The 13,210-nt window shown below is 39.2% G+C and overlaps 2 protein-coding genes across 5 annotated transcripts; one reads left to right on the forward strand and one right to left on the reverse strand.

The window, feature by feature from the left end:
- Window positions 1–90: 90 nt before the first annotated feature.
- Window positions 91–5,007, reverse strand: c20h2orf81 (chromosome 20 C2orf81 homolog). 4 transcript variants are annotated; one of them, XM_029440777.1, is made up of 6 exons: window positions 4,870–5,007; window positions 4,268–4,399; window positions 3,157–3,309; window positions 1,844–2,096; window positions 1,484–1,690; window positions 91–1,380 (listed from the first exon to the last, which is right to left on the reverse strand). In XM_029440777.1, exons 4-6 carry the CDS (start codon window positions 2,081–2,083, stop codon window positions 511–513), a joined length of 1,317 nt encoding a protein of 438 aa, XP_029296637.1. In that variant the 5' UTR covers window positions 2,084–2,096; window positions 3,157–3,309; window positions 4,268–4,399; window positions 4,870–5,007; the 3' UTR covers window positions 91–510. The 4 variants fall into 4 exon arrangements, with proteins under 4 accessions (XP_029296637.1, XP_029296638.1, XP_029296639.1 ...); XM_029440778.1 differs by having other exon boundaries at window positions 4,874–4,982; XM_029440779.1 differs by lacking the exon at window positions 4,870–5,007 and adding an exon at window positions 4,695–4,831.
- Window positions 4,301–8,818, forward strand: wdr54 (WD repeat domain 54). The gene is made up of 10 exons (XM_029440781.1): window positions 4,301–4,412; window positions 4,725–4,999; window positions 5,688–5,750; window positions 5,951–6,017; window positions 6,505–6,558; window positions 7,040–7,167; window positions 7,335–7,435; window positions 7,732–7,894; window positions 8,083–8,157; window positions 8,306–8,818. The coding sequence occupies exons 2-10, from the start codon at window positions 4,775–4,777 to the stop codon at window positions 8,435–8,437; spliced, it is 1,008 nt and encodes a 335-aa protein (XP_029296641.1). The 5' UTR covers window positions 4,301–4,412; window positions 4,725–4,774; the 3' UTR covers window positions 8,438–8,818.
- The last annotated feature ends 4,392 nt before the right edge of the window (window positions 8,819–13,210 follow it).

Below are 13,210 nucleotides of genomic sequence, written 5' to 3' on the forward strand. Positions count from 1 at the left end.
TGCGTCCAATAGGTGCTCCGGTGGTACTGATGTGTCAGGGACGCCAGGGACCTTACATTGTAATACATTCAAAAAAAAAAAAACGTATGCAGTAAATGTACATTTATTTATAAAAGTATATAATAAAACAAATATAATATTATCATATTTCTTATTTTTGTTGCAATTGTTTTATTAAAATAACCACATCTATGGCAGATGTTTACAGAGGCTGCATATTAATATTAGTATGCCTATAATGTGCCAGTTTATTAGGTACTATCCATAGACTGTATACTGTCTACAACTTATGCAGTTTAATACAACAGCCTTGCAATACATCCTCCCTCGTTTCAGTTTTTGTTGAAACTGTTGATTCAACAAGTGTTTCTCTTATTTAGCCTACCCTAGAAAAATAAATTGAGTTAGAATTTTTTTCAAAAAGTATAACATTTCCCAACTTAGCCGAACACTTTATGATGTGTTCTTGTATTACAAGGAACTAAATACAGCAACATACATTTATTATCACTACATTTTACAATCAGTTTTTTCACAGCTCTTGGACTGAAACAATGGTGTGACCTGAGGTAGTTGACCTGTAGTAAACTGATCAACTGAAAACGGTGGCACAACTGCATCACTTCGTATCGGCCTCAGCTTGGTAAACGGAGTAGGAGGGTTACATTTGAGAGGGGTCATTTCAACTGCCCGGGGATCCAGGAGAGACACACCCTTAGCCAAAACCATTGTGTCCAGCCTCAGAGGCCCAGAGTACCCCATCCCTTCCTTTCTATGTCGAGAGGGGGACAGTTTCTTCAGCCAGACATCTGTCTTGCTCCTCTGAAACATTGCTGGCTGATCCTTGGAACTGGTTAGTTGCTTCGGTGAGGTTACTGTCCGCTCAGTCTGCCGCTTGTTACGCCTTGGTTCTAGTTTGGATAGTCCACCTGGTTTCTTGGGGTTGGGTTTTGTGTCGTTGTTATCCACAATCTCATACTGAGGAAAGATGCGGTATTGAGGCAGGCTGGAGTGATCAAGCTTTGGTATGGGTTGGTTGTTCTTATGCTGATATGATGATCCAGTCGTGTAGTTATAAACAGAATGTGTCCCATCTTTACCCTCGACCTCCACATCCTTTTTTTCTGCGGAACAGGGAAGGGGAGGCAGTAATTTGCCTGCAACAGGTTTGGGAGGTAAAGTAACCTGCTGCTTTTTCTTTAGATTAATTTTTGGTGGGGGGCGAGGACTAAGCACTTTATAGCACTCATAACTGACAGGCCTTCTGGGACTTGTTTCTTTTTCAGATCGCTTTGGAGAGCTGTTTGTTTGGGCCACAACATTACATTGCTGGTTGACTCTTGGCTCTGTCTGTACTGGGACCTGGCTAATGTCAGCCTCCTGTTAGAAAACAAATATAGAGAAAAAGATATACTGTAGATACGGATAACCTCTTGGTTGAAATTTAAAGAGAAAACTTGCAGAAGAGACATATCAACAGTACCTGTTGTGGGGCAGGGTGAGGTCGAGGGGTAGCATTTACAACAGGCACACATCCTCGAATCCAGGAATCTGAAGTTGCTGGCAAAGGCTCTGAGTCTTCTGTTTTAGATGCTTCCTCTGGTCCTTCTCCTTCATCTGGGAACAGGATTTGAGACTCTAGGGTCTGTGTGAGGTAGCTCTTGGCCCAGGATACAGAGAAAGGTGCTAGCTTAAGGGGAAAAACAGGCAACATCATGGATGTTATATGTACGTGTGGATGAAATTGATGACAACAAGATAAATACTTTCATTAGTCTCTCAATGAGTGTAGATCAGTAAGTTCACATTGAAGTGAAATCAAAATAAAACGTTTCAGTTGTACCTGTCTTTCAATGTACACTTTTAAACAGCCTTCCATGACCTTGCTCATCAGCTCCTCCATGATCTCCCCCACTGTCTCATCTGCATCCTCCTGGCTCAACATTTCTATCCATTGGGCCTGAGTTAAGCGACCAGAGAAAATATCTTCCACTTCCAGGTCCTGCGTTGGAGGTGTGATCACTTGGACAGATGACCTATGTGTTCGCTTGTCAGCTTGGGACTTGGTTATAGAGCGGGGCATCTTGGCTCAGAGGCTGGTGTGAAATATGAAACACAAATGATGGAGAAAAAAACATGGATGACAGAATCAAAAACAAGTTTGATTTATTTACTGGGGAAAAAATAAACAATTTCACATGGAACAACTTTAGAACATCAGTTGGCATGTTGCTGTGAAAATGTAATTTTGTAAACATTAGCACCCTCTGGTGGTGGTAATCAAACGTGACAGTTTTAATATCTCCTAACTTTGATGTAAAACTGTAATGCCCTGAATCATTATAGGACTTGTATTTGCATATGAACACAATCCCCTTGCTTTACTAATTACTAATTCTTTTAACATAACAGTAAACAGTAAATCATTTGGACAACATTGTGTGAGAGGAATAAACTAAAAAATATGTATAAAGTCCTTATGTCCTTAGTAAATACTAGCTAGTTTAAAACGAATGATTTCACTACATCGAGTTGCACCATTAAAACTTATGAAATGTCTTAGCTAGTTAAGACTTTAGGTGATGTGTGAATAGATTACTGGAAAACGTGGAGTGACGTTCAATTAACCCTCTATGGTACGGTGTTGCCTGTAGGCAACATACCCATTTTTGGCCTTTTATATTCACACAATACATCACCAGGTATAATGCAATACTTTGAATAAGAGGTAGGACCATAAGGAACCAATTACATTGTTTAAATATTTCACTTGAATCTCTGGGGGCCATCCTGAAGACCTTTTTTGCAGACTGTCCCACAAGGATCAGCTCAGCCATTTCTCTCCACAAAAATGGTCTGAAAATGTAATTTCCTGCCCTTTTTCAGTCTGGAATTTTTTTTATTCACAATACTATATGAGTAAAGCTTAATCTGTAATAGTTTAATGTACTTTATTTGCTAATTAAGTAATGGAAACTTGCTAAAAATGCAAATGTTGCCTTGAGGCAACACCATACCATTAAGGTAAATTGGATAAATGATGGATTTAACTCTAGTGAACGTGTGGCTCCTGTACCGCAGGGACTGCAAGACTTTGGCATCCCAAAGAAAAAAGTCTCCAGCTTCCTGAAATTCAAAGCTGAAGTTGCAAGTTACCTTTGCAACGAGAGGAAAGTCTTGAAGAAGAGGGGAGACCATCACAGAATGTTGAGACCTGGCTGAGAAGAAGGGCAGAGCCCCTGCCTCTTTGTGAGGTCAACCCTAACCTTAGGCCTCTGTGGGTGGGGAAAAAGGGCCGGTGCAAATATCCTGTTTGTAAGGGTATAGGGAAAGTGCAGTGTTCAAAGTGTGTCACTTATCTATACTTCACTGCTGAGAAGAACTGCTTCATGAATTTCCATAAGCAGTGAGATAGTTAGATAAAATATGCTTAAACTCTCAACCCATTCATTCCAATGGGTGACTCCACAATGGTACAATGCTGCCTGCAGGCAACATTCAGACCTGTAATCTTGTTCAAATATTAGAAATAACTATTTTCATATTTTAAGTGACATGTATTTTAATCTGTTGAGGCTATTTTGTATTTTCCATGTGTTTTTAAATAAATGTTGTTAACAATAACACTCTTTTTTTATTGCTTACCATTATGGTACGGTGTTACCTCAAGACAACGTACCCCAAAAAAGACACCCCCAAAATTATTTAGAGGGTTTTAAAAACAATCAACGGATTAAACAGGAAGTCACTGCAGGATCACTGTAACGTTAACATAACTTCCACAAATAACGGCTTTTGGGAAGCAAATGATATGCATCAAATTAAATGCCAAATATTTCTATGTACATATATGTATTATGTTGTGATATTAATGCATACATGACGAAATAACCATGTTTCAGAGTTAGCTTCTATGCTGTCATTTAAAGTAGCATAACGTTTTGTAATGTGAAGTACACTGTGTTATTTTTGTAAACCGTACTTCCCAGTTTACATCATCATTAAACAACTTTTTTTTATTAATTAATTCTTTTTTTATACTATTTATTTGAGTCTTCAATCGAAACAAGTCATACATTATCAAGCACGCTAAAGTTATTGTGTTAGTTAGCTAACGCTAGATACACCCGGCCGTTACTGAGTATCATTTCATTTGAGTTAAACTAATTATATCTTCACGGTTAAAATGGCAAACGTTACACCGCGTTACTGCTTACAAATAATCACTGTTATACCGTTAAAATATCAAATCTGTTAACAACCTTACCATACACTCTTCTTTGTGCCCCCTTTTCCGTGTGGTCTACGGTTGCTCGGCAACTGACGACGCATGGATGACGTTTTACGTAGAGGTGGCGTTGTATCTATGGCTGCGGACGACGCGGAGGTAATCCTGTTGCTATCAAGAAGAGGTAGAAAATTGCTTCGTTCAAGTTAACTTTATATGTGATGGTTGATTACGACAAAGCCATGGCTGCTGGGCCGGTTTTTATGTAATCTGAAGCAAAAGCATGTGCAATTTGTCACACAAAAGTAACGCTGTCTCTTTTATTTACGCTTTACACTTAGCTTCTCGCTAACATAGGTTAGCTTGCTGCTAATGTTATGTACTTAGCGTTGCCAATTGCTGCCAAATAACACTGTGTTTTAATGAAATTGCTAATCTAATTAAACCACAATCTTGTTGCGATTACCTTTATTGTTTTCTCTTTGATTGACATCAGATTGCCTACTGTCATTTCAACACATTGCGTTGCTAAAATAAGACAGCTCAATGTATCACAAAGAGAAGAGCATCCAGATCAAAAACAGCGCCTCGGCGCTGTACAACAACCTGGGCGTGCTACGCATCGCCCCGCGGAGCCTCACCTACTTCACGGTGGTGCATGCTAACGTGGTCAACATGGTCAGCGCGTCCTGGGACGGCCTCAACTATTCCCACCGTCAGCTGCAGTCCAAGGAGCCTAATGTCGCCACAAGCACGTCGCTCATCATGCAGGTCAGGCCACATTCTGCAGTGAACGATCACAAGAATTGGTGACTTTAATTTGAGAGTATTTGTGTTTGTAATCAGATGGAAACTTTGGGAATTGATGCCCCATTTTTATTGTTCCTCAATTTTAGAAGACAGAAAAGAAATTGGAGAAGTTCACATATATTGAAATAAAGTCGTCGTACAGCATAATAATTCATTTAATTTAAAGTCAGTAAATGGATAACGTTTGTGACCCATAGCCTACTACATGCATTCTTAATGGTGATGCTCCTTGAGGGCAATACTGGCCATTAAAACTTATTGGTTGTTTTCTATGTATATGTAGGATCAGTGCTCTGGATTGTCCTAAAGTTAGTGGACTACTACTACGTGTGTAAAGAGGGCGGAAAATCCAATATGCATGCATACACCCTCAAACACTTTTAATGTTGAAAGTAAGCACATAATCATAGTCAGTATTTAATTTCCAATCCAATGTTTTTGAGTATAATTCTAAAACAATAACAACAAATACCATCTCACAAACACTTAAGAAAGCTTGATGTGAAATACATTATTTAATAGGTTGCTGGCAAATATAAAATGATACAAATGTTTAACATTGCCTTATTTTGTCTTTTGCTCTAGCATACTCTGCATTTTTTTTTACTGTATCATGAAAATAAAGCAATCCTGTATTTTCTTGTAACAGGCTGCGTTTTGTGCTCTGCCCTCTCGTGATCTGCTGGTGGTGACCTCTCAGAAAGGCATTCAGGTGAGTTTTTCTATTTTTGGAGGAGGCAATGTTACTTCTGCTGCTTGTACTGTATACTTATAGTAGTGTGGTTTCATCTAACCTGTATGTCTAGACTGAAGTGTGTCATTGAGTGTTTTTTTTTACATGTGAACCTAAACAAAAGCATTAATATATGTGTTTTTGCAGCATTTCACTTTCATTTAAATCCATTGCTTTAGATTTATGAATCTGATGGTTCCACCATGGTGTACTGGCATGCACTGGATATTCCCGAAACACCTACAGGTAAACTTGCATATCAACTGTGGATTCGCTTCACACGTAGGCACTCAAAGACTGACCTATCTCAATTATTTGCATATTGCAATTATTTGCATATATATTATATAATGCAATACGATAAGATATGATAAAGTGTGATATAATACAATAGACTATGACACAAGTAAACTTTGTTGTTCCCAGAAATGTCTCAGTGCAGTTGATCAATTCTCATAACACAAACATAATTAAAAACGTCAGTTGCAGGACCTGATTATTCAATTTCATCTACACCTAGATTATTATATCTACACAATCACAAAAGGCAGGGAAGACGTTGTACACTTCAACAATAGTTTTCTTCTTTGTCAGGTTTCTTTTTGCCTGCACAGTTATACACATTTTCATATATGCATATTTGTGCTATCAAGCATTTGTGTGTGAAAGAAAAGCATGAATCCAGAGTTTTATACCAAATTCTGTGCACTCAAAGAAGTTCTTTGTGTCCCAGCTCAGGCCGTGTTTGCTCGGGGGATATCAGCAGTGGAGAGTTATATATGTGTGGGTAAGTACAAGAGGTGGGATCAATTTATTTGTTTTGCAAGTCACCAGAACGGCTTCTTTGCACTTGTGTCCCAAGTCAAAAAACAAGTCAATACTGAGAAGTTCCAAGTACTAAACTTTAAGTTTTGACTCCAAAACAAGTCATAATTTGCTCTTTTTTCGACTGGAATGTTTTGCATACTGAAATTAGTTTTTTGTACAAGATACAATTTAATATTTAGGCTTAGAGGAAGGTAATAAGTATTTCAAGTTAAAGGGCTCTAGTCCAACTGAATTCATTGGTGTTAAAGTCCAAATCAAGTAGCAAGCTCTTTTTGATTTTGTCAAGTTGAGTCTTTAAGTCATCACATGTCTGACTCGAATCCAAGTCATGTGACTTTGTCCACTTTGCTGAGAAGCATTGAGTGGAATATATTCATGTACAGTATATTTCAAATACAGGGCAACACTCTACAGTCCGCCGTCTCTTTCTCTCTCTCTAGGCGTTTCATCTGGTGCCATTCTAGTATTTGATGTTCCCAGTAAAGGCAGTAACATTACTCTGTCTGACGTCCTGAAGGGGCATGAAAAGTCCATCACTGACATGGCCTCTGAGTGCTCTGGCAGCCAGGTAGGGCGTGTGTGTGTGTGTGCTTGTTAATTGTCTATCTGAACCTTTGTTGATTTGCGATAGCTTCTAACTTTTCCATGAGTGACAGACATACATACATCTAAATACATTACTACTTTATATGATATATAATCCCATCCATTCTGTTGCGGTCTCCCTTCCCTCAGGAGTGCATAGCTGATCTCATTAGTGCAGATGATAGGGGCAACCTGTGTGTGTGGAAGTCAGGGGAGACATTTCAGAGGTTCAACAACATCCCTGGCTTTGAGTAAGTCGTTTATTGAATTATATAGTATTGCCATTTTCAATGCCGTGTACAATGTAAGATTGAGCTTTAAATAAAGTGACCTATGGTGAAACTCCATCATTCCTCCTCTTCTACTCTTACTTTTCTTTTTATCTTCTCTTCATGCATTGTTGTACCTATCTACTCTACGTTCTGTTACGTTCCACTGTCCTTTTGTTTTCTTATTAATTTCCCCTCCTGGCTCTAATTTAATGTCCATTATCTTTTCCCTCATTTCCCTGATGGCAATCATCCTCCATCTACCTCACCGCTCTCAGTATGAGCTGCACATCGGTCAAGTTGTGGAAAGGTACAGCGGTGGCAGGTTACGGCACAGGACAGATTCGTCTCTATGAGGCAGTGACGGGAATCCTGCATGCTGAGGTCAACGCCCACGCTCGCTGGATATACTCACTGGACATCGCTCCTTTTTCTGGGCTGGTGAGTTGTATAAACCAAATGGATAAAAAAAAGTTGTTTTTCTTCAGTTTATTGTTTTGAAATGGCAAACACAGATATCTAGACATTAATTAGTTCAATAAATGACAAGTTTATTTAGCTTTAAAGATGTCAAAGTGTATCTCAAATATTTCTTGGGGCATATCTCATAACACTTGCTTTTACTTTAGCTTTTGTCTGCTGGCGAGGACTCTCTGGTCAGAGTGTGGCACCTGACAATGAAACCAGAGTCCCTCAGCGTGGAGGTAACTGCACCTAAAGCAGAATTCAAAACTTATTTTCTTAAGACGTTCAGAATCGAAGCACACTTTGTTTTTTTTGATTCCTCCAGGTTTAATTCATGCTTACTCTCAATGAGACCCTGACTGTGTGTTTTCCTCATTTCCCTCTTAGGTTGCCCATTTGCACAATGAGTGTGTGACGGACACACAAATCTGTGGCGCCAAGTTCTGTGACGGCGATGGTTATGCCTTTGCAGTGACAGGCTATGACCTGAGTGAGATTATCCGTTACACCCAGTCTTAGGACTTTGCTTTCATTGAAGCTAAGTTTATGAATGTGAATGATGTATATTAGAGATAATGTATATCTGGATCGAAAACATGATCCAGAGAGGACAGAGTCATGAGTGCCCAGGTTAAGGTCAGGTTTACATTCTGCCAGGATCGGGTATTTAACATAATATTGTTTGTTTCATGGCATTTCTGTCCTCTAAATCTACACAGTTTTTGAAGGAGATTAGCATATAACAAAATAATTAAAAAGTAATGTGTTAAAGTTTCTATAAATATTTTATGTACAAAGTGTACACATTTTCATGTATGTGAATGTAACTTTAAAATGTTGTAAAATATTCTATTATTAATGTTTCAAACAACTGTACCGGTAAACATTTTTATAAAGAAAGCTGCTGTATCTGGGTTTTAATTTTGCACTTCACAAATGCACCAATAGATGGGGCTGTTGGTTATCTCATTTTGAGCAGGACAATGACAGTGTAATGGAAACAGATTTCAATTTAGGTCAGGCTGGAGTTACTTAAAAGTTATGGACTGACCCAAAATTGTGATTGGATGCTGTGTGCAGACCACAGGACACAGGCCACTCATGTCAACAGTAGCGCACTTCAAGGTCATAAATGCTTTTTATTATCATCGTCATCATCTCTCTGCATTCTCTCTTCTTTTTTCCAGTCATGTCCACAGTAACAGACTTCAATTTATAATTAGATTTTTACTTTGATGTATTTCTTTTTTTCCATTCTAATTTTCCATCACAGTAAAAAACATCTACATTCGAGGAAAGTGTTTATTTTTCCAAACTGTGTCTATGATGTATTTGTTAACTTAACTTTCTGGCTACGCCTTATTTTATATAGTTAATAGGCATTTACATTTGGTAAACATAGAGCCTCACTCTAGTTAGAGTGGAAACAGAAGGTCTCTCTGTTTCCCAGAAAATGACATGATGAACTAGAAAGGCCTTTTTATTGAGACAAATGCAACCTACTTACTACCGTTAATCCATTTCTCAGAATTACTGTGCAAAATCAGCACAAGACAAAACATCTCAAAATACAACTGCGATCTTGTTTTCTAGGATCTGTTGAGACAAGCTGAAAATGCCTTCACTGAAAACAAATCTTGCCAACTCGGCTGTAAAATCTAGTCTTATTCATCACAGGTCACGTGAGTTCACATCAGGTAACCAGGTCTCATTGTAATCCCACCCACCTTACAGTGACAAGATAAGAAGAATCAGGTCAGTGAGGAAGTGTGTGTGGTTTGTCAGTTTAAGGCAAAGTGTGTATTGAATCCCAGAGTTCTGGTGTTTTCTGGTTTACAGTCAACACTGGTCGCATAACATCCACTGACAAGACAGTTTTGAACCCACACACAACGTTATTGCTGATGGCCGGGTCAATTATATAGCTTAAACATGCACTGCGTTAACATGAACACACAAAGTCTTTAGGGAATCAATCAATTTTCAGTCATTTTGTGTCATGCGTCCCAGCAGCCTGCTGTGGGGTGGCAAACCACACTGGCTGGAGACTGTCAGTGGAGGACTAAGCTGTCGATATGAGGTCCCAAATGACTCTGAGATTACACAATTTACTGGAACAGTACAGATGGGGGGAAGGTTGGCCAAAAGTTATACATGAATGAGGCAAAGGAGTGAAAGAGCTGAGGAGGTACACAGCGGATAAAAAAGAGCTTGTCAAAAAGAAAGGGCTGAGAGTAGAGAAGGGGAATATGACATACATTTTTAAAGTAAAAACATGTGGAGACAAACAGCAGTCATTTATTCCTTGTTCACTAAGTCAATAGTTCTGTGTGAAGCTCTAGTCCCGTACACAGCCTCGGGACTACTCATGCTGTGTACTGCTACAATGCTTGTCAATAGTCAGCTCTTAGGTGTTACACACAGCTGAGCACACAATGTTTGGGAGATCAGACCTCAACATGTGGACTGTGTATGCATGGCTGTATGTGCATGTGTGTCAAGTAATAATGTTAATAGAGAAACAGTCTTCTTCTCATATTCCCCAGTAGATTGAATTATTTCATTAATGACAGTGGCATGACAAAAATAGATCCTGAAAGTCCTTCAATGAAAGGCCCCCAGTGACCCTGATGTGTTACTTTAATAAATCACAGATAAACACACTGCGTACATAATATGGATAAGTCATCACAGCATTATTGAGGGACTGGCCTTTAATTCAGCCTGTCCAGCTATTACGACAAGTGACGAAGTCTCGCATTCTTAATAAATAATGTTGATTTACCAACAAAACAAGTTTGATAAGTTCACAACTGTAGATGGGTATCGACCAAGCCCGAATTCTCAAACTCCATGCCACAGTACAAGTTCATCCATCAGGGCCAGTTATGATCTTAAGTGTTCGTGGGTGTGGTAATTATCTGTATGTTTGTTTGTGAACACGACAGCATGAATATCCTTTCGGCTGTTTGTTTGTGTGTTTCTTCATTATTCTTGTGGAGAAAGAGCAATTTATCCCGTGCCCAGCCCAGCCTTGTGGCAGCTGCCTATGCCTGTGCTGCTAAGCCTACTGGGATAGAGCCTCACCAGGGGGGATGGAGAGCCTAAAGCCCCTCCAGCCTGCTGCCACAGACAGACTAGATCTCTGACGAAGCAACCAGGAAACCAGCTCCTGTAGACATGCTGTATAAATAGATCTTCCATTTTAAACACACTGAAATGGGAAGGAGGGGGGGGGGGGGGGTACTACACACTGACAGACCTGAAAAACTGTCACTGCTGACTGACAGATAAGCAGACATAGAGGTGCACACCAGAACTAGGTCAAATAACATTAGCAAATGATCAGAAAGTAGCTATATAAATATGTATATGTATTGTAAAAAGCAAAAACAATGCTGGTATTAAATGCCTGGTGAGATTCTTAGTCTTGTGAATTTACTCTGCATGAGATATTTTGCTGATTCAAACCAGCAAAAAATTAAATTTGTAAACACATTGTGGACACAACGTTGACATATTACCTTTAAAGTTGATATGGTGAACTTGTTAGCAAACGGTTGCTAATTACACATCTACCAGTTACAGAGCAACATTATCATTTATTTGGAGTTAGTTTTCTCGTCACCAGGGAGATGTGAGTCTCATAATCATTCTTTTTTTGTTCTGTCTCTGGGAAATATCTGACTATTTAGCTACTAAATGCTACACTATGTTCCATGAGCAGGCAGTTCATAGTGAGTTTTTAGAACTTTTAAGCTGAAAACTGCTTGCTGCAGCAGAAAACGACATTATGAGAGCAGCGGCGGTGAATCAAATCAATAAAGTTACGGGCCGGGCAGCTAAACAATGAGCTGAAACTTGTTATAAAGCTCGTAAGGCAAGGGGAACTACAGAGTCAGGTGATAGTTCTTGGAAGGCCACCCCTTTAACATTGTCTTTTTGTTTTACACTTTCATTGGATTTTGTTGTTAAAAAAATATGAATTATAGCTGCTTTAAATTATAGTATTGCTCATTTTAGATTGATTTTAATTGGGGCGAACCATCTTGTATAATTGGATTAGTTACAGTAAATCATTATTTTCTTATTCACTTTAATTATTCTGTGCGAACAATACGGAAGAAGAAGAAGAAGAAAAGAGAAAGGGCGTGTAATTATCTGTGATGTCATCATGGTGATTATGATATTTGGAATGCGGAGTGACTGAAGTGGCCTGAAGATCCAGTTTGCAAACATGCACCCATGACAGAAATGTGTTGGCAGCGGTGTTGTGGTTGAGCTCTGTTTCATTGCTACAAACTACATTATAGTTAAGCCATGCCAACACACCCACTGCTGCAGCCACAGCTGCTGTACATCATTAGGCTGTACCATGGAAAACCACACCCACACATGTCAAGGCAGGACAATCCACCCTTGCTGTTTCTGAGAGCCTCTGATTTGGGGCAAAATGTCTCAACATACAGTACTGACTGACTCACTGTATGTTGAATCTTCTCTAGAAATCTCGAGTCATAAGAAGACAAGTCGAGGCTCGACTGATGAAAGAAAGATAAGGGTGCATCTGCCATGTTGTCGGATTTGGTTGAAATGATTCTGAATGAAAGGGCAGTTGAAAGTCTCGCGAAAAGATTTGACATTCATTTTATTTTAGATTTCCAACAAGTTTAGTCATAAGAATAGTTTTAGGTTGTTAAAAAGTGGGAAGTGAATACAGGGTTACACTGACCATTTAGATTTACTCCATTATACAACAGCACACACACACACACACACACACGCACACACGCGCACACACGCGCACACACACACACACACACACACACACACACACACACACACACACACACACACACACACATTTGCATATCCCCAGTAACGTCATTTAGAAGGCATGGGTAAGCAATGGGACTTAGGTGCATTAGATTAGAGTAAAATAAACATGATCAGACCCTGCCATCTGCACAGGGATGGCATGGTTGCTTAGCACTGGGCACTGTTTGGATTGTCTGACGTTGATGTGCTGACGTTGAAGTGTGTGTTATTGTGTGTGTGTGTCTTTGTGTGTTTATGCCTATGTGTGTATATGGCCATGTGTGCAGATGGGACCATTTTAAATGATGATGGATTTATTTTCTAGACAGTCTTCCAAATAAAATCTTGTCTCAGATTTGAATGAGTTTGTCTCTGTACGATTGTGTGTGTGTGTTTGTGGACATGCATGTGTTTAGTTTAGTTTTGGCAGATCATTACTGTTTTATAATACATAATATGATCAGTGATAATTTG

This window comes from Cottoperca gobio, chromosome 9, assembly GCF_900634415.1.
Source record: "Cottoperca gobio chromosome 9, fCotGob3.1, whole genome shotgun sequence".
In the NCBI taxonomy this organism is placed as follows: Eukaryota; Metazoa; Chordata; class Actinopteri; order Perciformes; family Bovichtidae; genus Cottoperca; species Cottoperca gobio.

What these genes read in the sequence shown, in the direction of transcription:
- c20h2orf81 (XM_029440780.1), bottom strand. Translation starts at nt 2,083, where the DNA reads ATGCCCCGCTCTATAACCAAGTCCCAAGCTGACAAGCGAACACATAGG. An exon ending in AAGTGTACATTGAAAGACAG is followed by an intron (nt 1,691 to 1,843) that starts GTACAACTGAAA and finishes TTTCCCCTTAAG; the next exon opens with CTAGCACCTTTCTCTGTATC. An exon ending in CTCACCCTGCCCCACAACAG is followed by an intron (nt 1,381 to 1,483) that starts GTACTGTTGATA and finishes GTTTTCTAACAG; the next exon opens with GAGGCTGACATTAGCCAGGT.
- wdr54 (XM_029440781.1), top strand. Translation starts at nt 4,775, where the DNA reads ATGTATCACAAAGAGAAGAGCATCCAGATCAAAAACAGCGCCTCGGCG. An exon ending in CCTCTCAGAAAGGCATTCAG is followed by an intron (nt 5,751 to 5,950) that starts GTGAGTTTTTCT and finishes CCATTGCTTTAG; the next exon opens with ATTTATGAATCTGATGGTTC. An exon ending in TATTCCCGAAACACCTACAG is followed by an intron (nt 6,018 to 6,504) that starts GTAAACTTGCAT and finishes TTTGTGTCCCAG; the next exon opens with CTCAGGCCGTGTTTGCTCGG.